This window comes from Artibeus jamaicensis, unplaced genomic scaffold, assembly GCF_021234435.1.
Source record: "Artibeus jamaicensis isolate MK-2021 breed Jamaican fruit bat unplaced genomic scaffold, CSHL_Jam_final scaffold_3222, whole genome shotgun sequence".
Taxonomy (NCBI): Eukaryota; Metazoa; Chordata; class Mammalia; order Chiroptera; family Phyllostomidae; genus Artibeus; species Artibeus jamaicensis.
The window spans coordinates 1,955,288-1,980,222 of record NW_026522038.1 but is presented as its reverse complement, the minus strand read 5'-3'; the positions used below and the strand labels follow the sequence as shown (position 1 = coordinate 1,980,222).

At 33.6% G+C, this 24,935-nt stretch overlaps 1 protein-coding gene across 1 annotated transcript in view; it reads right to left on the bottom strand.

Moving 5' to 3' along the window:
• Positions 1-24,935, bottom strand: part of AIMP1 (aminoacyl tRNA synthetase complex interacting multifunctional protein 1) — a 33,296-nt gene that overhangs the window by 4,507 nt on the left and 3,854 nt on the right. The window contains exons 2-6 of the mRNA XM_037154445.2: positions 16,149-16,282; positions 14,556-14,669; positions 12,316-12,474; positions 8,976-9,187; positions 4,534-4,702 (exon numbers count right to left, since the gene is read on the bottom strand). Of these exons, the coding sequence (XP_037010340.2) occupies positions 4,534-4,702; positions 8,976-9,187; positions 12,316-12,474; positions 14,556-14,669; positions 16,149-16,282 (788 nt within the window). The remainder of the gene's footprint in view (positions 1-4,533; positions 4,703-8,975; positions 9,188-12,315; positions 12,475-14,555; positions 14,670-16,148; positions 16,283-24,935) is intronic.

Genomic DNA, 24,935 nt, shown 5'->3' with positions numbered 1-24,935 from the left:
TAAAAAGCCTGGCACTAACTCAATTAATTTATGTTTGATTAACTGAGTTTTGAACTATAATAACTGTAACTATTGCCACTTGTGGCACAAAAACTAAAGCATAACTTGGCAGGTAAGGGTTAATGAATTTTACAAAGCTAATCAACAGAGGAAAGTGGTCTGGTGGTTGATAAGAATGACCTTGCAATAATGAAAGCAGATATTCAGGCCTGTTCTCAAATACTGAGGGTTTTTTTTTTTTTTTACATATTTTACTAGTACATTTCTTTTCATTTATTCATTAGCCAATTTACTGAGCTCCTAATCTATATCAGGTATTTTTCTACATGATAGGAATATAGCAGTGAATAAGAATTAAAAAGAAAAATCTTGATTTCATGACACATATCTGTGTGAACACACACTAAGTAATGCACAGTATATTAGATGATGTTTTGGAGAGAAACAAAATAAAGATATTACTTGAAAGATCTGAACAGCATAAGTAATGGAGCTATCTCAGGAAAGAGCCAATGGCTCCAGTGAAGTGACTGAGGAAGAGTTAGAGTCTGTTAGGTCAGTGAGATAACGGGAAGCTACTGCAGGAAGGTGAGCTTGTAGTCTGGCTCAAATGGAAAGCTTTTGACAAAGGAGTAATATAATCTGCCCTAACTCAATCTGCCAACTATAACTGAAAACAGAAAAAGGGCAAGGGCAAAAGCAGGGAGATCAGTCAGAAAGATGCTGGCGCCAAGACCAAAGCTGTGGTGGGCGAGATAATGAGAACGATTCTGGACATGTTCAGAAGGTACACCCACTGTCATTTTCAGAAGGAGAAGCTGCGTGAGAAAATCAATAGCAGCTGAAAGAACAGAATTCCAGTCAGATGACATGGAAATTACTAAGGAAAAGGGCACTCTAGGGAGAAGACTGGGATCTGTAATCTCCCTTTGGACATGTTAGTGAAGTCTAGTCGGCAGCTAGATAAGTGACTGGATAAAACAGCCAGGGCATAATGTGGGAAATAGGGGAAGACAAGGGAAGAGAGGAGGTCATGTGTAGGAAGAAAAAGAAGAGGTGAAGGACCAGGGTCTGGGGCATGCCAATGTTAAGAGGGTACAGAGGTAAGGAAGAATCCACAAAGGAGAATGAGAAGGGCAGCAGGTAAAGCAGGAAGACTACCAGGAAGGAATGATGCCAGATGTCAAGTTAATTAAGAAAAGGGCTGAGAAGAAGTCATGGATATTTAGCTAGAGAGTAAATTAGGGATCTTGCCCAGAGAAGTTCTAGTAGAACAGAGTAGACAGAAACCTAACTGAAATGGGTTTTAGAGAGAAGAATCAAATACAGACAAGCTTTTTTGTCTTTTAAAGAATAAATGGATCCAAAGGCGAAACACTCTTGCATATCATACAGGCTTTCCGATGAACCATTAACTTATGTTTATTAATGAGACTCAGAGACTCGGTATCAATAGAAATAATTATGGTCTTGGAAGTTAAAATTCTGAATGCAAATTTTCATTTATTTTGAAAGCAAAATCAGCGCATTTTCCACAAAAGGCTGTTGTTGCCTTTGTCTCCTAGCTAAAATAGTATTTTCAAATTAGTTTTGCTTGGTGCTTTAGGGACCAGTTAAACACTTAAATACTAAAATTTATAGCTTCACACATTTAGGATTAAAAAAAGTATGGAGTGGGGACAGTTTTTAGCCATTGTTATAAAAATATTGCTTGGCATCTTCTAAAACTCTATGGAAATTTTCGGTTTTGTAGTTAGAGAAAAAAACAGTTAAGTGTAAAAACCTTCTTAAGGCCAAATAACAATGCAAAGGTTTGAGTCCCAATTGCAATTTCTATAACACACTTAATATATATATCATGAAACGTAGATCTCTAGACACCGAGCACATCAAGTGAACATCAAAATGTACTAGTAGACACCTTAAGCTTGAAAATGCAAAACAGATGCACTGATGAATCATGGCTCTCTCTGGAAAAAGAAAAAAAGAAAACTAATGGTGTGTTGTGTAGAATTAACTGTTATTTCCTTTCAGATTAGCTGCTACAGAAGCAGTAACTGATGTGGAGCCATGAGGAAGATAAATATTAACAGACCTCATGTCTCAAAATTTATCAGTTATTTAATGCTGTTTGGCTTGGGTAAGCCTATTATAAGTGATAAAAACAATAGTTCAAGGGTGAGACTGGGGGAGGGAGGGAAGTGGGAGAAAAGTGGGAACTGTAATAGCTTAACCAATAAAATAGTAATAATAATAATAATGATAATAATGGAAAATAATTCAAGCAACCCCATGGGGCATTTTAAAGTTAGGTTTTCCCTTCTTTAACTTGAAAAAAATTTTTGGTACTATCTCTACTATTCATGTGCTAAGGCACAAGGGGAAAGTATAAATTTAGAAGAAATATTAGTCTTTGGAAAAATGTAAATATAAACACACAGAAAGCCAAATTTAGAGACTAAAGAATATGGTAAAGGCAAGAAATCCATATCATCTCTAATGCTAAGTCACTAAGTAAAACTTTCTCTCAATTTACTTAACAGAAATATCCAGATAATAACAAGTGACTTAACTGCTGAAATAGTTACCTGCTAATTCTATGAGGTAAGGGAATGAAAGCTGTCATAGAATAAAAGAACTATACACCATCATTAATTATACAGACTATTTCACTCATAGCAAGCAACATCAACAAACAAAAATACTACTGTGTTAGATTCAGGCACGTCTACTGTTTGATCCTTCTACTTACTCTACGAATCCTCAAACAAGTAACTAGTTGTGTCAGGCCTCAGTTTACAAATCTATAAGACAGTGGGTTAACACGGATGATTTATTCCATTTCTAAACATGAGACACTACAATTTACATCAAAAACTTTAAAAAATGTACTAAATCTTAAGTATTTAGATAAAAAAGAAGGCAAGTGTTAATCTGGAAAGGTAAACCAACATTTGTTTTTTTCTTTTCCCCCCAATGCATGCTGAGTATTAAAGGAAAAGTTCACCTTTATTGTTTTTCTATTCCAATTTAGTGAGTGAGACTTCTAAATAGAATTTCAGGTGCCAGGTATACACATGCTTGCCCTTACTCCCAAATCTGAGGTTTGGGGAAGTGTTTGCTATACTGGTAAGAGAGTGGTGATCGTATGCTACTAGAATCTAAAGTCATCATGCTCCTTTGAGAAATTATTTAGACTGGGATTTTCCCAAAACCCAATTTACCAAAAAAGCACAGACCATTATGGTTTCAAATCTACCAAGGTTCAAGACATACACAGGCATTCAAAGTCACAAATACTTGTTCAAAAACTCTTGTATTTTTTAGATCAGTCTAGTTTTTTTTTTTTTTTTTTTTGCGGGGGAAGCTTAGTTTCAAGGAAATTAACCAATGCTTTCATCCACATTTTCTATGTTATTTCCAATGTTAAAATTCTTCATATCCTCATATTTCATGACACATAATTAACACAGGATTAATAAAGTAGGCCTACATAATCACATCAGCCAGCTATTACATTAAAACTCAGCTCTTTCTACAAACATGTTTCCAAGTCAGTTCTGACTTGTAAACCTCAATCTGTTTGTTACCCTTATTTCTGATTTTCCCATTATTCTAGTCAAGTAAATATCCTTTAAATAATATATAGTCTGTTAATCTCTAACTGTTCTCCTATAAGGTTGTCTCTCTTCAATGGAAGAAAAATTTATTCTACATCTGCCAAGTATCTTTTCTCCTCTGCTTCCAAGACCTATTTCAAGAAACTTTTTTGTACATTATAAAGCTTGGTCTGTCTCAGGAGCATTTCACTGGACAAAACAAGCAATATAAAATGAAACTCCTCCCTTTTTAAAAGATTTTATTTACTTATTTTTAGAAAGAGAGGGAAGGAAACCTCAATGTGTGGTTGCCTCTCACGTGCCCTCTACTGGGAGCCTGGCCCTCAACCCAGGCACATGCCCTACCTGGGAATCGAACCAGCAACCCTTTGGTTCACAGGCTGGCACTCAATCCATTGAGCCTCACGAGCCAGGGCAAAACTACCTTTTAAATTATTAAAATAAATATGGATTTTAACTTAGAGATTTTCTCTATGTCCTAAAGTCAAGTAAGAGCATATATAAACATATTAGGTGAACTTTGAAGATTATATGCTATTCTTCCATGTCTGAACTTTACTTTATATTTCTATGTTGCATTCTGAGATAATCTATAAATTATTTTGCAGTACATTAGTTTCTTTTAGACCCATATCATACTCTTTTGTTATGCAGGGATTCCATTTAGTATTTAATCTAAAGCAGAAACTATCTCTGGTGTTTTGTGTAATTTGTACATTCACGGGGAGGGGATGTTTAAATGTTTGAGCTTAATATGCCACCTTGAGCTTATAGCAGTAATCTCAAAAATCACGGTCATTTAATGTAAAGAACTGAATCATACACAGGATTGATTTTATACTTTAACATTAGAAGCATCACTTTGTGAGCAATAACTCCCATACAATTTTAAATAAAACTAATAAATACTTACCAGGGAAAGCATCAAAAGTAACTCTGTCTCCAGGAACAGATCCATCAGGAGGCGCCAAGATTTCCACTTTCTCAGGTGAACTAGCACACATCACCATTGCTTGAGACAGTACTCCCCTCATCTTCGCAGGTTTTAGATTACAAAGTAAAATCACCATCCGATTTTGCATCTGTGTGAAAAGCAGATGATTAAGATGTACAGAATTTGGAGTGATCATACTTCGAATACATCAAGGTACATCTAGTATGATAAGTATCAAATGTTCTATTTTTGAAGATGTATCGTTATCACTTTGTATCCCAATTTTTTTACTGCTGTCATAAAGCCTTATAGGAAGGTGGAAAAAGTCTAAATTCTATAATGACTGACTAAAAAAAAGTTTAAAAAAAGTGAGGATAGTTTAAGGGACCTCTGAGAAAACATCAAACACACTAACATTCTCATATGGGGATTCCGGAAAGAAAGAAGAAGAAGAAGAAAAAAAAGGTCAGAGAGCTGATTTGGAAAAATAATGGCTAGTGCAGGGTAGAAAATAGACATTCAGGTCAACAGAGTTTCAAACAACTTGAAATATCCATACAAAAACATATTACAATTAAACTGGCTAAAGTTAAAAATAGAGTCTTGAAAGCAGCAAGAGGAAAAGTAGTCACATACAAAGAAAACACCATAAGGCTATAAGCAGATTTCTCAACAGAAACTTTGCAGGCCAGAAGGAAGTGGAGAGAGGAAAGAAAGAAATCTACAACGCAGAATACTATACCATAAAATGTTATCATTCAGAATTGAAGGATAAAAAGTTTCCCAGCCAAGCAAAAAAAAGGATTTCATCGTAAGGAAACAAAAAGATCTAAGTCAAAAACAGTGTAGAGAGGGTAGTAAAAACAGTATTTTTAGAATGCCTTAAACTTAAAATAAAGTTTTTTTTTAGAATGCCTTGAACTTAACTGCCTATCAGCTTAAAATACACTGCTTTGGATTGATATCTATGGGTAACAACTAACCAAATATACAAACGATATACTAAAAATAAGGAGAAAGAAACCCAAATATAACACTAAAGAAAACCAGCAAATCACAAGGGAAGAAACCTAGAGAAGAACAGAGAAGTACAAAAACAACCAAAAAACAATTGAGATGGAAATAAGTACATGCCTACCAATAATTACTTAAAATATAAATGAAATAAATGATCCAATAAAAAGACACCGGGTGGCTGAATGAAATAAAGCAGAACAAGAGATTCTGCTTGCAATAATATTTTCTGATAGGGGGCTAATATCCAAAATACATAAGGAACTTATACAACTTAACACACAAAAAAGCCAAACAATTCAATTAAAAAATGGGTATATTATCTGAATAGAAATTTCTCCAAAACAGATATAAAGATGGTAAAATATGAAAAGATGCTCAGCATTACCAACCATCAGAGAGATGCAAATCAAAATCATGTATCACTGCACACCTGTCAGAATGACTATTATCAAAAAGTCAACAAATAACAAGTGTCGGCAAGAATGTGGACAGAAGGGAACCCTCAGGCACCATTGGTGGGAGTATAAAGTGGTGTAACCACTATGAAAAACAGTACAGAGGTACCTCAAAAAATTCAAATAGAGCTATTATATAATCCAGCAATTCTACTTCTGGGTATTTACCTGAAGAAAACAAAAACAGAAACATAAATGAGGACATATAAATGCACCCCCATGTTCATTCCGGCATTATTTATTATAGCCAAGGTGTGGGAGAAACCTAGGTGTATACTGATCAATGAATGGATCAAGAAGATGTGGTACTTATGTACAACAGAATATTACTCGGCAACAAAAAAATGCAATATTGACATTTGTGACAATACAGCTAAACCTAGAGGGTATTATGCCAAGTGAAGTCAGACAGAGAAAGACAAATAACATATGATTTCACTTATGTGTAAAACATAAAAAATTAAAACAAACCAGCAACAGACTCATACATACGAAGAACACTGATGGCTGCCAAGGGGAGGGGCACAGAGAGATGCGGGAATAAGGTGAAGGAGAATCCGAAGTACAAAGTTCTAGTTATAAATTAGTAAATCATGAGGAAGCAACACATAGCACAGGGAAGAGTCAATACTATTGCAATAACTTTGTACGATGACAGACAGTTACTAGACTTATCACGGGATCATGTGGCAAGGTATGTAAATGGAGAATCACAATACTGTACACTTGAAATTAATATATTATGTCAACTATACTTTATATTTAAAAAATAGGCCTAAGTTTCTAATTTAAAAGGCCCCATATTTTGAAGGTTCTTCATGACTCAGAACTCTCAACAAATAACTTGAAAATACCACACATACGAGAATTTTTAAAAATGTCATTGCAATTATGTATAAGATTAGCTAAATGCAATCTTCTAAGGATTAGATAATTATTTGTAGATCTTTACTTTGGAAAAATACACAAATTTACAATATTCTGTATGTAATTATGGGAGGGTGATAAGTGTCCTGGCTTTATAGAATGTTTATTAGTACTGCCTTGATGGGTTAGATACAGATATACATAAAGAAAATTGCTTATGGTTGTGTATGACAGTCTGTGGAATAGAAAATAGCCTGCAACCTGTTGAGAACAAAAAAGATGAAGCCCAAATGAATTTTTCCAATTTAACTGGCATAAGATCACCTGGTTCTTTTTTCCAAGGCTCCTCATGAACTTACCGTCATAAATAGTTACAAAGGAGTCCTATTCCTATGCAAGAGGAATGTTTCAAAAAAAATTGCACACACATACGACCTATCTCTGTATGTTTTCATAGATAAGAGAAACTTCTTCACTCATCCACTGAACAGAGCAGCTAGATGATCCTATTAATACGAGGCAGACCAAGTTACTCCTTAGCTCAAAACCCTCCAATGTTTCTCATCTCATTTAGAATAAAAGCCAAAGTCTTTTCAATAATCTATAAAACCCTGTATTATTTGGCTTATTTATCTGATTTTATCTCGCATGGTACTCCCATTATTTGCTCGGCTATAGTGACACTGCTTTCTGATGCTCCTTGAATATCTCAGGCATCCATGTGATTCAGCTACCTAAAATGCTCTTCCAACAGAGAGACACATGACTTGTTTTCTTACACCTCTACTTAAATGTCATTTTTATAAGGCCTTTCTGAACTACTTTATATAAAATGACATCATCATAGCCTTAATATTTCCTAATTTCTTCCCTACTTTATTTATTTCTTGATATTTATCACTATTAACATGTTACGATTTTCTGACTCCCCCAGAGAAATGTGAGCATCACAAAGGCAAGACTTAAAAAAAAAAATCTATCACTTGAACTCAACTGTTATATTCCTTGTTCAGAATAGTTCTGGTACATTGTAGGTGTTCAATAAATATTTGCATCTAGAAATATGAATAAATAAATGTAGAGATTTGCTCAAGTCCACAAAGCAATAAGTAATATAGCTGGCAATGAATAGAGAGAGGCACAACTATCTTAATGTTGAAGTCTATAGTCTTTGCAATATCTCTGAAATATTACGGAGCACAGGAAATAGGTAACTCAAATTACTATAAAGGATATCTTGAAAGAACAAACTAAAACTATTACTGTCTTTAATTTATTCCACCATCATTGGGAATATATATGCGTACAAAAAATGCTTTTTTTAAGCCCTGGCTGGTGTAGCTCAGTGGCTTGAGTGCTGGCCTGTGAACCAAAAGGTCATTGGTTCGATTCCCAGTCAGGGCACATGCCTGGGTTGCAGGCCAGGTCCCCGGTTGGGGGTGTGAGAGGCAAGCAATGATGTACCTCTTGCACATTGACGTTTCTCTCCCTTTCTCCTCTCTTCCCTTTTCTCTAAAAATAAATAAATAAAATCTTTAAAAAATACTTTATATTTTTAAATACCTAAGCAACACAAAAATAAAAACATCCAATTTTTAACAACTAATAGGACATCAATAAAATCTACAGTTTAATTTCCACGATTCCCTCTCCTTTTTTTCTTAGAAAAGTATGAAGATATTTTACTTACAAAAACATAATACTTGTTCTCTTACTTTTAGGCTGGTGCTTTTTGGGTTTATATTAACAGTGATTTTAAAAAAATAAAGGAATAATAAAACTCCATAAGGAATGATTATATAAAATACCGAACTAAAAACATTTTTTAACTGAGAAAAAAAAGAATACATCAACTATCTATCCTCATGAATCCAATCCTAATGTACAGATCTTTTGCAAGGTTTTAGTCATTTTATATACTTTTTTTGGTAGAATTACCACATTCAAACTAATCAAACAAACTAATCAATAGTGGCTCATGTTGTTTAGTCATCTAATACAAAATTATATGATAAAGCATCAAAAAAAGAGGAAATGAAAGTGTCATGTGTATGCAGAAGTAATTTTACTTGTACAAATTACCTGATCAAGAGGGACATGATTCACCAGGCCACTGACAACGGTTCTCGGGGCTGCTTCTCCAACATCTACTTCTTCTACATACAAAGAGTCTGCATCTGGATGTTTTTTAGCAGTGATGATACAACCAATTCGAAGATCCAGACGGGAAACATCTATTGGCTTAGAATCAGCACTTCCTGCTGTAGATTGTTGTTTTTTCTCCCTTTTCTCTCCTTTAAAAACAAAAAATTCTAAATGGGTAAACACCAGAAGCAAATCAAAAATAAAATATGAAAAACTCCACAGCACTGATACTGATGAGATTAAAGGGAAAAAAATGTCTTATCTCCTACCTTCACTTCAATAACAAAGGAAAGAAAGAATTATTTACTGAAGCCAGTACCTTGAACCCTGTTTTAACTATTTCTCTGTTGAGTAACAGCCTTTACCTCTAGTTAAAGACATAGATAAGAGGTTGGTGAACTATATATAGCTCATTGGCCAAATGCAGCACAAGGACTGTTTCTGTCAAAGTTTTCTTAGAACACCATCGTTCCTTCACTTACACATTATCTTCGGCTGCTTTTATACTGCGGCAGAGCCGAGAGTAGTCCCAGAGCTGCAGGGCTTCTAAAGCTTACTACATACCTACAAAGTGTCCTTTACTGAAGAAGTTTACATTTCCCTGAAACGGACCTGCAGAAAATCGTTTGCAAGTTTTACTGTGACTTTCTACAAAGTGAAAAATCCTACATTTAGAAAGAATGCCACACTTTGTAGCCAGCTAATGGAATAAACTACAATCAAATATAATTTCACTGCTAAAATGTTTCTCTCATCAGTTAAACACACTGATAAGCATATAATGAATTTCTCCACTTCTTATGTTTCCCTGAAGACTCATCAGGGCTTTAGGCTTGTCCACAGCAACTATTTGAGCAGAAGAGAATATTTATTTTGATTATATTTTTAAATCATACTTTTATTTATATGCTGGTAATCTGACTCTTATTGGCATATGATTACTTTAGCTACTGAGTGAAAATGCAGCCTATAAAGAATTCAAATTCTTTAAGTTTAATTTAATTTCTCTGGCAGAAAAAAAAACAAAAGCAAAAACTTATTTATCTTTGAATCACACTACATTTCCTTTCAACTGTACCTCTGATTAATCTTTGAACAAGTCTTTACTGAGATCTAAGGCACTAGAACGAACTATTAAGATGAGCAGATCATACTATCAAGGGACTGAAAATCTCTTTTAAGGAAGACAGATGTATTAATGAGTATAGAATAAACATTACATACACAAGGAAATACAGAATCAGAGAAGAATAATTTTGTCTGGAGTAGGAAATGAAGATTCTGTGTAGATAGCATTCACAATTTATACAAAAATAGTTTACAAGAGAAGGGACAGACCTAGTTCAAAATAATTAAGTTTCTAATCTTATTAGCAAATTATTAAAAATACCACTTTCCGTGTAGCAGATTCAAAGATTTTTTTAATGGTAAAAATCCAAATGTTTTAGATATATATTACTACAAGAAAATATATCAGAAACCTAAATAGTAGTCATCTATGAGTGATAAACTAAGCACTTTGAAATACTGCAGTATAACAGTGTACTTATATCCACATGTATTTTTTTAACTTCATATCCCAGAATTTGAAATACTACCTTTATCAGGATTCCAAATTCCAGAGATAATTACAAATATTAAAATCTGTACCAAGAACTTTGTTAGTCATCATAAAGGATTTTAAAAATATTCAATGACATGAGTGATGCTTATATGTGGCAGTCTAGAGAGACTGTGCGGGCACCACAGAACTTGCCTGTGCAGAATTTTGAAATCTGGCAATCATAGCAGCCAAACACCTATGGAACAACCTTCTATTCCATCACTGTCCAATACAGCACCTGCCAACCATATATATAGCTATTTACATTTAAATTTAAAGTAATTGAACATTCAACTGTGTAGTCACAGTGGATTCATTTCAAATGTTCAACAGTTACATGTGGCTACTGTATTGGGCAATGCAACTATACAGCATTTCCATGACCAAATAAAGTTCCACTGGCCAGAGGTCTTCTAGACCTAGAGCTCCGTTTGCTCTTGCATGTTGCCTCCTTCCACAAAAGAGGACTTTGTTGTCTCACTGGACTAGAAGACTGATGGATACTGCCGTGAAAAATAACCATACATCTTTGAGTATGGACCTCACCAGACTTAGGACAGGCTGTGTAACAGGCTGTTTTATGCTTACTTCTTCATAAATTTTATGAAGTGGAAGAATGAGTCTGACTGGCTCTGTCTGATTTGCTTTCACTGTAACTACACCACCTAGTGATGAAGTTGTACAGAGGAGGATGTACAGCCCCTATCTACTTCTAACTAACAGAGACTACTTATGTTTACCACAGAATTAATAAGTATTAGGTGCTCAATTAGCTTAGGTGAGGTCACAAATCTCTCAGCCATTTTATATTTTTAAAAGATTTTTAAATGAGTCTAAGTAATATGAGTGCTAAGTATAAAAATTACAAAACTACTTTTTAAGAAAATTTGGGAAAATGAAATCTAGAAAGGAGTAAAGCAGATAGGTAAAAAAAGTCATATTTATGCTTACAAAAATAGCTTTGGCAACAAGGTAAAATAAACTAGGAAAGTTTATTTTAAATTAAAAATAAACTAGAAAAGATGAGGCTTTAGCATTAATCAGATGAGAGATCCAGATCATGAGAACTTCAACAAAACCGAGGCACAGAACAAGGTATGCTTTGTTGGTAGGAAGTACATGCTTTGGTGGACAATCAGATATGAAAATTGAGGGAATGGGACAGGTTAAGCATGACTGTAAGATTTCTTGTCTGGTTGGTGATATGCTTTCTACTCTAGTTCTTATGGGTTCCTAAAACTTTAACACCCCTAAGCCTTACTTCAGACATTCTGCTTTGACTGCAATAACCTTTTCCCAGCTCCACAGCTGTTCCTAAGCTAACTATCTGTGACTTTTCTGAAATGATCCCCAAATATACAATATAATTCAGTCACACCAAACACATGGGTCTCTACGCTTAAACTCTACACTCTATGTTTTAAATTATACTGGTTCCTCTACCTCAAATGACATACTCTTACCATGTCCAACTTGGCCTACCTTCACACATCCTTTAGGGTTCAGTTTCTATGTTCTAATATCATAATGTTCCTAATTTTATTCCAGTTCATAAAAGTTAAAACTTTCTACTTCTAACTAATGGAACTAAAACTTTCTACTTCTAAGTAATCTATCAAAAATGTTGAGATCTGATAAAGCAGTTAAGAACCAAATAAGCTTAAAGGAAAATACCTTTCTTTTCAAGTTTCTCTTTCACCTTCTTTTCTTCACCTCTTTCTCCTTTTACTTGTTCTTTGGCACCAGAAGATATGGTTGTGATTGGTATAGATTGTGTCATATTTTCAGAATTAGCTTGCAGTACAGTACCAGATGGTAATGGTATTTGTTTCACTAATACAGAAATGAAATAGGTAATGTCATTTATATTAAACCAACAAACAAGATGAAAACCATGAAACGGTGAATCACAAATATGATTGAGAGAAATTCACTGTATATGATGACCAAGTCTCTACTGTCTGAGACTGTAAAAAGCCTGCCTAGAAATTAAATAAATTTTAAACATGAGAAAAGAACACACATTTCTCCTTTAATCACTGATGACTAAACTGAGAAAATTATAGATAACAATAATAGCTAGTATTTATTATGGATTTATTATGTCCCATTTTTCAAAATGCTTTGTATGAATTAACTCAGAATTTTCATACATATTTAAGCAGCAAATTCTGTTCACATCTCCATTAACAGATAATCATCCTGAGTCATAGAAAAGTCAAAAATCACATGCACAGTCAGTAGGAAAACAGGATTTATACTTAGATAGTCTGTTTACAGAGATTCTGTACTCTCATGGTTAGGGGCAAGATAATATATTTTTCATGCAGATTTTCCTTTATATTGAACAATCAACCAGGAAGATATAGTAATAATAATAATCTCTATATCACAGATTTAATGGAGAGACAGCATTATTTGTTCATAATTGTATTTCAAAAAACAACTTTTTTAAAGAAGCAAAGACAATTCCTTCAGCAATATTAAAAACATTCTTATAGCCTAATGAAAGCAGAAAAATGCAATCCTTTGAGGGATTCTGACATGACTGTTTCTGGCCAATATTCAGACCACTTTTCTGAGGAATTGTTTTTTAATTTCCCTGGAGGTTATTGCTTCTTTTAGTTACGTGAAGTTCCATCTATGCCTATTTTATGTTTTAGCATTAAGACAGAATTTAATACTTTAAATCAAACTGTTGATTTGTTTTAGCATTATCAATAAGGTCAGAGTTGAAAAGTTTAACATTTCAGGGCAATCTTCCAGAACTAAGAGAAATAAAAAGCAGTTTTATATTGCTAATATTTTAACTGATTATCTGTATTCCAAATCTCCTAATCTTGAAAAACATCAGTTAGCCTCAAATTTTCAATTGACAAATGATATTCTCTCTAGTTGACAGTTTTAAGCATACACTATTAATTTTTCCTTACTTTTATTTATCTCACTAAGGGCAGAGGAGTTCATACTACAGGATTCAAAATAATTCACTGATGGAATAATGGTCGAAAGAAAGTATATCTGGGCCCTGGCTGGTGTAGCTCAGTGGACTGAGCACGGGCCTGCGAACCAGACAATCGTGGTTCGATTCCCAGTCAGGGCACATGCCTGGGTTGCAGATCAGTTCCCTGCAGTCCAGTTCCCAGCAGGGGACACATGAAAGGCAACCATACACTGATGTTTCTCTCCCTCTCTCCTTCCCTTCCCCTCTAAATATAAATAAATAAAATCTTAAAAAAAAAAAGTATACCTGAACTTTCTAAACTCACCAAGATAGGATTTTCTGTAATACAATCAAATGGCTGTCTGCATGATACTTTGAAACTGTAATAGAACTAGTATTATTAGTGATTTATAATAATGTAAATTTATCTAGACTCCTTTAAAAATAATTCAATAGAAGCTTAACTTTATTTACAATGTAAGAGTTAAAATGATAACTATCTAACTTGGAAAATTTGAAAAATGTACAATTTCATAAAAATTATATTTTTAAGCTTCCATTTCCTCATATACAAAACAAGGGTATCTGTGTAGAGACATAATTTTATAATTTATGTGAAACACTTGGCAATGCAGTGCTCAAAATAAGTAAAAGTTAATAAATGCTAACTAAACATTATTATGGCTTATTTTCAAAAACTATTCGATAGGTAACAGTGATGATCAAATTGAAGCATAGTACAAGGGATTAAAAGCACAGGTTTTGAATCCTAGCTTTGCTACTTTTTGACATTTTTTTGTAGAGTCTTATACAAGATCATGTGCCTTTTCTATATTTCCATTCTCCTTATACACAAGAAAGGATGCTATGAGAGTAAAATGAGAAACCAGGGATAATACCTAAATTAATAAATGATAAAAGAAATAATAATTACTATTATAAAAAATGTATTATTTCTATATTTAATCACCTCCATTTTTAATTTCTGCCTGAATTAGCTCTTGCTTCAGTTCTTCAATTTCTTTCTTCAATTTAGCATTTTCAACTCGAAGTTTCTTCTCTTCTCTCAAAGTTGCCTGCAAAACTAAGATGAAGAAAATCAAGTACAGCTGTGTTTTGTAAAGGGTTTGTTATGAACACTACTTGAAAAGAGAGCATAGTCAGGACAAACGTAGCTAGGATAATACTAAAAACCAAGTTTGGGCCAGTTCCTTTAGATCAGAGTTTAGTATCATTAAAACACTATGATATTTGAAAGACAGAAAAGGGAGAAAATCTGAATAATAGGCAGCTTTGTTTATGAATCATTTTAGCTTGTGTAAAGATGCTTATGCCAACTTAAGAATCTGGTTTAAAGTGCCAATAACAGATAAAGCTGTAAGAAAGAGAGATAGGTATTAGATGTATTAAATTACCATATTTTTCAGACTATCAGACCCCCCCCCCACCATTTAGGAGAAATAACGGTTGTTAATGCTGCTGTTGATTTCTGTTTACATTTACATTGGTGAAATATTATGTTATTTATGTTATTAAATGTTTTACTTTAAAATGTACACATTTTTGCTTCAAAAATTTTCCCCCTATTTTCCTCCTCTGAAACCTAGGTGAATCTTATGGTCTGAAAAAAACGGCTATTTATTTTTTAAAAGTCTGAGATCTAATAATGATACCAAATAATAAAAACTATTCTGATTTTTAAGCCATAACCTATAAAAGCAGCAGAACAATCTTTCATTACACTGTCTCAGAAGCTGAACTGAGTAAACACTGAATGAATGAAATTCAAAGATTTGTTCATAGTACTATGTGTGTAAAAGGTGAGCAACAGAATATACAAAAACATAAAAGAAAAACAACGATTCTCACTGGGGTTGATAGTGCTCCCTGAGTGGGATTCTGAAAACCCGAGGGAGTATTTTTTGGCTGTAACATATAATGGGAGTCGTTACTGGCATTTACTGGGCTGGGGCCAGGGATGCCAGGTGTCCTGACATATACTAGATAAAGATTTTGGAGTTTTCATTACAACATTAATACTGGTCATTGAAAAATAAAATATACTTAAACAAACAAAATAAAAATCAACCTAAGTCCTAAAAGGAGAAATTCAGATTTTGTATTTTATACACACCATAGCAATTTCTAAGTAGAACTTTAAGTACTAAAAAAAAATTTTTAAATCATTTCCAAAAATGCCTTATTAGAGAGAAATATGAAAGTATACATCTTTCTTCTATACAAGGTTAGAGAAGATACTGCAGTTCGTATTTGATTTCACACAATTTTCTTCATTTTTAATCTCTAATTCTATACCAAATTATTTTAAATGCTATTTTTGCCTTAGCAGTCGAAATAATACATTGTGTTCTTCTATATACCATACATTCACTATACATCAATTCTAATTCATCTTAACCCTATTCTAATATTTCACTCAAAATTAAAATATTAAAGGAACCTAAAAGTTATCATCAACTTAAAAATTTATGTAGTAAACACTTTTATTGGCAATATATAATTCATTTTCAGTATCTCCTTCGGAAATTTAAATTTTTCTTACTTGCTTTTTCCTTAAGAAGAGCAACTTGCTGCTTAAGATACTCAATAATTTGATCTGCTTCTGCACCTTTCTGTTCCAGTCTCTTCAGAACAGCATCATTGGTTGCCATTTTTGCCAAGAAACGGCAGAAAATCCTAAGTGAAAAAATAAAAGTGATAAATTATGCTGTACAAGGAATAAATTTATTTTAGAGGACATTTTGAACAAGCAATCTAAGAAAAATCTTTTCTATGTACCAGGTCAATATGTTAGAACAAGATTTTCTATAAACCAAACCAAAGGCAGACTTATTAAACAAACTAATTTCCAAATCTGTATGAAAGAGATCAATTTTCTTCCTAAATGCAGAAACAATGCTATTTAAATACATTTTTAAAAATCCTCACCTAAGGACAATTTTTTCCATTGCTTTGAGAAAGAAAGAGACAGACAGATAGACAGACATCAATTTGATGTTTCACTTATATTTATGCAGTTCTTGATTCCTTCTTGTATGTGCCCTTACCAGGGATTGAACCTGCAGCTTTGGCATATTGGGTCACTGTCCTGATGAACTGAACCACCACCCAGAGCTATTTCCCCCCCTCCAATGCTTTTAGAAAGACAGGAAGGGGGAAGAGATAGAAACATTGATGCAAGAGAGAAGCATCCATTAGTTACCCCTCATTAGTGCTAGACAGGAGAGGAACTCAAAACCTAGGTGCCTCCCCTGACAGGAATCAAACTTGCAATACCATGGTTTAGGGAGGATGTTCCCACCAACTGAGCCACACCGGCCAGGGCTAACAACATTTGAGCTGTAGTTTCTAAGAAAGCTTAAAATATTGCACAACATTATGACAAAACAGAAACACTAAGGGAAAAGCGTAGCCATAACCTTAACTAAGCTAAAACCGAGCACCACACCAGTGTTCCAAGGAAGTGCTAAATTCCTTGTTTCTTTTGCGTCTTGTGTATTTCTACTGCTTGTTTAATTATGTAGAATTTTAGAAAAAAACGTGTGATTAGGAAAGACAAATATTAAAAGAAAAAGATGAACATTTAGGAAAATATCAGTACTAATTATATGCCTACTTAAAAATAATACATATGTTTGTAAAAGAAATTAGAGTTTAAATTTTATAATTCACAGAAATGAGAAAGCATCCTGTCACGTACATAAAAATGCATAAGCAAAAATTCTAAAATTAATTCATCATGCTAGTTTAAACTGCTGAATATTTCACATTAAAAACTGAGTTAATCATGAAAAATACTACAATCATTTTACCTGATTATATAGTTCAAAGCATGACAATTTATAATTTATAATATGAAGTATAACAATTACAAAACATTCCTGAAATAATTGTGATTTTAAATAAATGATGCATGCTTAATACACAGTAAATTTTTATTTAAAAACTGCTAAAAATGAACAAATGATATAAGACTGTTTTAAAATTTCAAAGCGCAGAATGTTGATTCTATATTAAAAACATTCTAAAATGTTTAACTTTTTTTGTAAAAGGAAAACTGATCCTCAAAAAACTTTAAGTTGACAGTTAATGATATAGAAGAAATAAAAAAGCCTATAAAAATAAAGTTCTAGTAAAGGAATAAAATATAAATGGGAATTAATCTGGAAAAGACATGGTAAACTGGTCATTTCTACATGAACTACTACTTAACAGTTTAGAAAAATACAGAGTAAAAAAAAAGGTAAAAAGTTGAAAATACACAACCTTTAAATTCTGCCAGTAATTGACAAATGAACACAGGATACTCCATTGTTCCTCAAATGTTTGCAAAATTAGAATTTTAGAGACAAATAGTAATGTATAAATGAAGAAAGTTAAAATAGAAAAGCTAGGTTTTTGTGAACTTTCAATTTCCAAGTTATAGTACTCTTTTAAAGTTTTTCTATTTTAGTCTAAGATAAGTAATTATCAAATATACTCATAGGAGAAATACAGCTACCACACAAAGTAAACTAATGACTATTTGATTTGGGATCATTTACAACATTTATTTCCCCAGCAAAGAAAAATTTGATGAATAATGCTAGGGCAAATGTGAAATTAATGATTCACTTAGAAAAAAACTAGTAAACTAGTATCTTAACTGAAAACAAACAAGTAGATTTAAATGCAAAATAGTTTTCACGAATTTGCCAGTTCCAGAAAGTCCTTTCACAAACACTCGCCAAACTGCTGATAAAGCAAAACATGCAACTAATGCCCTGACACAAAAAAAACAGTTTCAAAATTAAGACTAACAATAACTTGCAAAACAGAGATCATAATCTAGACTAAAAGGCAAAATGATACATAATTTTACTGAGTTGATAAAATTACGAACTACCTGCAAAACAGAATTATAACAGTGAGTTAAATAATTGAAGACAACTTTTATAATACATATGGAAGCACTGGCATCACCTAGAAAGGAAGAATGCCATGTTTGAAACAAAGAAACACAAACAAGTTGAAGACATAAAACAACATACACATTGACTAAGAGAAAACAATGTATTAAAGAAAGAGTGGTAAAATTTTAATGATAGGGATAAAAATACAAATGAGATAAAGTCAGAAAAATACACATCACAGTTATCTAAGGTGTTAACAGATTAGGAAATATAAAATGAAGACTTGCCACCCAGTTTTTGTAAAACCAAAATATCATCATTAACTGAATACAGAAGAAGTATCACAGTTGGTTAAGATGAGGTAACCCAGTTTGGTGGGACACGGTCTAACAATCAGCTAATAAATTTAGTTTGAACAACATCTTTATAAGTATGCTACATGAATTTTTCAAGAAAATGTTGAATATGAAAGATATCTCACCAACATATAAAAGGAGATAATAGGTTGCTGAAGAGTAAGTCAAATGTATTTCTTTACCTGTCACACAAATACGAAAAGCATGTAAAACACTCAACTTTTACATAATTCTTATGCTTTAACTTTAAATACTGCAGGACAGTAATATGTTTTATATATATGTATATATATGTATAGTTTACACATTTATTTAACTAAAATATACGTTAATATACTATAGAATATGTACCTTTATATATTTCACTATCCATTTACAAATAGTTGCTTAGATTGGCTCTAGTTTAAATCGCAAATTGGTGAATAAAACCTGGACTCAGAAATGTATATCATCTGAAATATTCAGTAAAAACAAATTTACTTCCAACCATATAATTCAATAAAGTATGAAAAATAAAGGAAAAAAGATAATATATTAGTAACAGAAATAGTGGAAAACACATATTTAGGCCATGAAGTTTTAAGATATTGAGAATAGAAAGAGATGAGTGATCCTACTCAACTATTCTATATATAATAATTATGGACAGTATTAGAAGTCATTTCAAATTTCCTGATAGGTATTTTTAGGTAACAATAACAGCTAGTGTTTACTCTGTCTCTAGTATCTGCCAGCCTCTTTTCTAAGTGCTTTATAATATTAACTTATTTAATCATCACAACACCATGGGGTATATAATATTATCAGTTCTCTTTACTTTGACCATCAAGAACTTATTATAAGAGTAAGAAAACAAAATTTAAAGAGCATGGACTTAGAAATTACATGAGCCTTGGTTCAAACCATTTGCCCCTCTGTGACTTAATAGCTGCGCAAACTTCAACTTCCTTAACCTTAGTATGTTTTCTCATTTGTAAATGGAGATAGTTTTTTACAGGATCTGGCACAAATAATGCCCCTTTTTTATTACAAAATCATAAGCATGTAATTCTGCAACACAATATCACACTCAAGCATACCATGACACTTTAGGTAAAATGTTCAAATTGCCGTGTATTTTGTGCAAAACATTCGCATACCCTACCAAACTCAAGCAGATGCCATGTATCTCAAAATGGGGCAAAATGAGATACCATTGAAAAGTAGTGTAGACTGAGGGGTCCCCAAAGCCCCCATAGCCTTTGGTTGGGAAATGGGAGTAGCAGTGATAGACTTAAGATGCTTTTCATAACAAAGGCAAGGTGACAGCTGTGTACTGCCTCTGGGCAAGGTGGATGTGACTTTTAGGATATATCCTGACTCCTGGTATAGCCAGGGAGATGGTCCACCTAGATCGTTGTGTCACTCTCGCCCTGACTGTGGATGGCAGCCAAATAAATGTAACCAATACTGGAGAACTGGCAAATGTAGCTCATGGTGGGTGGAATCAGTGATGGGGTCACACAGGAGGCTCAGGGTCAGGATTAAGCTAAGGGCAGGCAGCCATGAGGGAATTCCACATGTGGATTAGAAGGGTGTAGAAGAGTCATGCTGCCAGTAGCAAAGTAGCAGCTGTGTAGTTTGTAGGAATTATTTGGCCATGTGGTCTGGTATAATAGGGAAGGGATGGCACGTTGCTGCTCTGATTGTGCCTGATGGCAGATTCCGAAGCCATCAAGAATCCTGCCTTGCAAGATGACTGCCTTGAAAATCCATACTGTACCTAGACACTTGGGACTTACATCTTTCCTAGACTTCACTGTGATCCAGTGCACCACGGCACATGCACTCCCGGACTATTATATGGAGGCTGATGACCATGTACCCCAGATCCTGAAGGAGAGAACTCCTGTGAGATGGTGCAGCTGGCTTTGGTGCACTAGGAAATGGGGAACTACTGAGCGTGCTTTGGCTCACAGCCTTTTGGGGCACAAGGGAAGTGCTGGGTCTTGTGGGGAAGGAGGACTTAGGCTGAAGTGCCCCCACCACCCCCAAGGTGGGGAGACTGTAATACAAACCTGTTCCTCCCAACACTGACTGTTGGGTCATTCACCAAGGCGCCACAAGGGCCCGTCTGCTCGGTTATACCATGAGTAATTTCATACTTAATAACTTTTTTTTGCCATATACCTAATATATGTTAGGCAGTCAACAAAGTTTTGGGAACACAAAAGATAGAATATATATATACACAATGCCCACCTTCAAACTCACAGCAGAGTGGGTTACCTAGGTTATAAATTCTACATCAATGGGCATAATTTTTATTAAGGATTAAGGGGGTAGGAAAGGCAGAGATGAGGACTGGGGGGGGGGGGGGGGGGGGGGGGAAAAAAATTTTTTAAAAAAAAAAAAAAAAAAAAGAACACAATAATAAAAATATAAATTATAGAGACTGACATTAAAATGTACTTAATTTGGCTAAATCACAAGTAAATTTTGGGGGGTTTGTCCATGGGGGTGATAAATATTAATATATTTACATTAATTCTAAATTTTGTGTTCATAACAGTATGTAAAATATATCTAAGGATTTCTGTCCAGGGGACTATAATAAGACAGCAGTCAACTGAAAATCTTCTCCCTACAAATAAATGCTGTCATCAAAACTGTGAAAACTCAAAAGACCATAGACTTGAGACTATTTAAATAAATGGTATACAAAGAAAGAACACTCGAAGGCATATAGCAGATTCCAGTTTGGATGCCTTGTGAAGGTCTTTTAAAAACTGGTATATAAGAGTTCTCAGATCTATCCCAGGAGGCAAAGTAACCCAGGATAAACCATACATACCGATTTGCCAAAGGCACACAACTGGCCAAGAATACCAAGATAAAAATTGGTTTGTGAGGAAGATGTATATGGTTCTGGTTTAAGGGAAGGAAAACAATTAAAATTCACTAATGATTCTGCTCATTTTGCTATGAACCTATAACATAGGTTATAGGTTCTGCTCTAAAACATAAAGTCATTAAAAAAGTCACCAAACCATAAACTTAAGACATTATTTTGATTTTGAATTTTGAGAATCCTCTGAATTCTAATTACTAGTGAATAAAGTCCTCACTTGGTTATGCAATATTAATAATTTTCCAAGTTTCCATAAGTCATTATGCTACATATCATATATATAGTCTAGTATACTAGACTACTTTTAACTGTCTTACTGCCACAATATCAATAGTATTACAAAAGAAATCTTAATACAAGAGTAAATATCTTAGGGCAGTCATTTCTCTACCAATAAACAAATTTTTGTGGCGAAATAAAACTTATGAATAACTATGAAACACACTAGCCGCTAACCACTGTCTACTTCTTCCCTATTCCTAGATAACTATTTATCCTGGCAATATTATTTATGATCCCAATATTAAACTTATTTGTGTGAGATATTTTGGATTAGTTTCTAGTCAGGTCTATGTGTTGACAAAACTTTTGTCAAATGATAAGATCTATTGTTTTTAGAATTAGAAGCTCTGAGAACATTTTTCTAGTACTTGATTGTCTTTTTAGACTTTTCAAAAAATACAAGTTGGATGAATAAGATTATGCCAATATTTTCTAGTAATAATATGCAGTTAATGATCACTAGCCCTAGCAGAAGAGTATAGTTTTTTGTTTTTAAGTGGTTATAGACAACAAATCTTGGTTGAACCACATACTTAACAGGATGTGTGACCTTGGCAAAATTACTTAATTTCTCTATGCTTCATTTTATTAATTCATAAAATGAGGACACTTATCAATGAATTTCACCTTCTAAATCCTTGGCATCTCCTATTTAGGATCCTTTCCTTGATAAGTACTTTATGCAGAGGTTCCTTAGGGTTTGTTCCGGATCTCTAGTTTACTGGGATGACAACTATCACAACACAGAGCCGGGATGACTTTGTGCCCAGGGTTAAAAGTGTCTGTAACTGAATGCAAATGCCTTTAAGTACCGCAACACAGACTTGACCACTCCCCTATGTCTTCCATTTCTGTTACCTGCCTGGTCCCTATAAATCAAATTCAAATTCATAACCTCAATTTTACTTATAGTCCCTGATTTCGAGCCATGTGCTGAGTTTATAGGAGATAGAAAATTTAAACATGTTCTTTGTGCTAAGTTTTCAGACACATGGGGGAAACACAGCAAACTGGAGAACTTTTTCTAATGAAGTTATGTTTAGGACAATCGCGCTAGATTAAAGACAACATTAATTAAGCTCAGACAAATCTTTTACCTTCAATCCAGTGCATACTCCACTATTTTGTGTCAAGTGCCAATGGAAATTTTCAATTTTATATTGGGTACTCATTGAATTTCAAAACTTTAAGTTTCTTTAGTCTCCTCACCAGCTTTTCTTTTTTTTAAGATTTTTATTTGTTGTTGTTGGGGTTTTTTTTGAGAGAGGGAAGGGATGGACAGAGGGAGAGAAACATCAGTGTGTGAGAGAAACATCTTTAGCTGCCTCTCAGGAATGGAGCAGCTGCAACCCAGGCTTATGTCTTGACTGGAAATCCAGTAATCAAACCAGTGACCTTTAGCTTGACCTTTCACTTTGTTGGAAGACACTCAACCAACTGAGCCAAGACAGTCAGGGCTCCTCACTGCTTTCAATATGCTGATATGTATAGGGTTACTCACAGGTAACATCTGTAGACTATTTATTATAAGTTGGCTCAATGCTTTTCATATATCACCTATAAATTATACAGAGAAGAAACCTTGAATTAAAATTAATTTGCCCCAGGTCACGTTAGTCAATGAGAATTGAAACTTAGGTCTGCCTGACTCTGGAGTTATCTCTTTTAATGTCCAAGCTATAATTTCTCTAAAGGATATAATTAGGAAGCATTTCTCTATGTATTTAATGAATGAATCCTAACCAAAGGACACCTAATAATATTTACTGGAACTAGTATTCACTAAATCCATTTGGGAATGCTGGCTTAGTCTGTGCTAAAAGAAAAAGACAATGAGATTAAAGTACATATACTTAATTACATGCACAGTAATTATAAATGTAACACATTCAGAGAGACAAAATAGCACGAGTATGTTAAAACTGGTGAGAGGACATTGAGAACTTCTTTTTCCCTTTTATTAAATTAAAAAAGTAAAATAAACATATTTTTATGACAAAAAGCTTTTGAAGAGCATTATCTGAATTATTCTGCCCCTTTATATTGTCTTTCTAATGTTTATTGTATTTCATCAAATCTAAAAAGCCATTGTTAGATGCCTCTAATCATAAAAACTTCCTAAGAGTTGAAGCTGATTTGACCACTTATGTGAATCTAGACATCTTCATCATTAAAACACACATATAAAAGACTATTTCTGAAATTCTTATCATTTCTAAATGGCTTCCCTTCACTTCAGCAATCTCCTCACTGATCTTCCCCGCTCCGATTCTAAACTGCCAGTAATTTCTTTTAAATAACAAATCCCCCGCTGCAGGCTCTCAATGTTAGGAACTAAATATAAACAAATAGTCCATAATCCATTGTTTTGAAATGGAAGTTTTAAGCACAGATTTAAAATTTTACTTCATAGTATAGGAACTCTACAAAAATTTGAAATTGTCTTTCTGCTTCCCCACACACCGGTTTCACTTTCAGAATTGCAAATAGGTAAAAATTATATTCTTCTAAGACACTCAAAGTGCCGTTATTTCATCAAATCTAAGATGCTCTATTATTTTATGTACTACTCATACAAAGAAAACACTGCTGCCTAAACCAGTGTTTTCTTATGACTTAGTTATATCCTGTATCATTTACTGAACAACCTCTTTTAAATTTAGCTCTATTTTTGGCTTCCATCCCTCGTTTCCCTGTATTTCTGTATGGACAAGAACTTTTCATTTTAATAATAAATCATTTTTTAAATGATAATTAAAATAGAAATTAAACTCCATAAGTATGTATCAAATGTATACTTAAATCAGCTGATGACAATATTAACAGTTATGACCAAGTTTATATAAGTGTGGGCACTGACAACTAAGTCACAACTGCCACTTAGGCTACAGTGATTTGAAGACATCAAA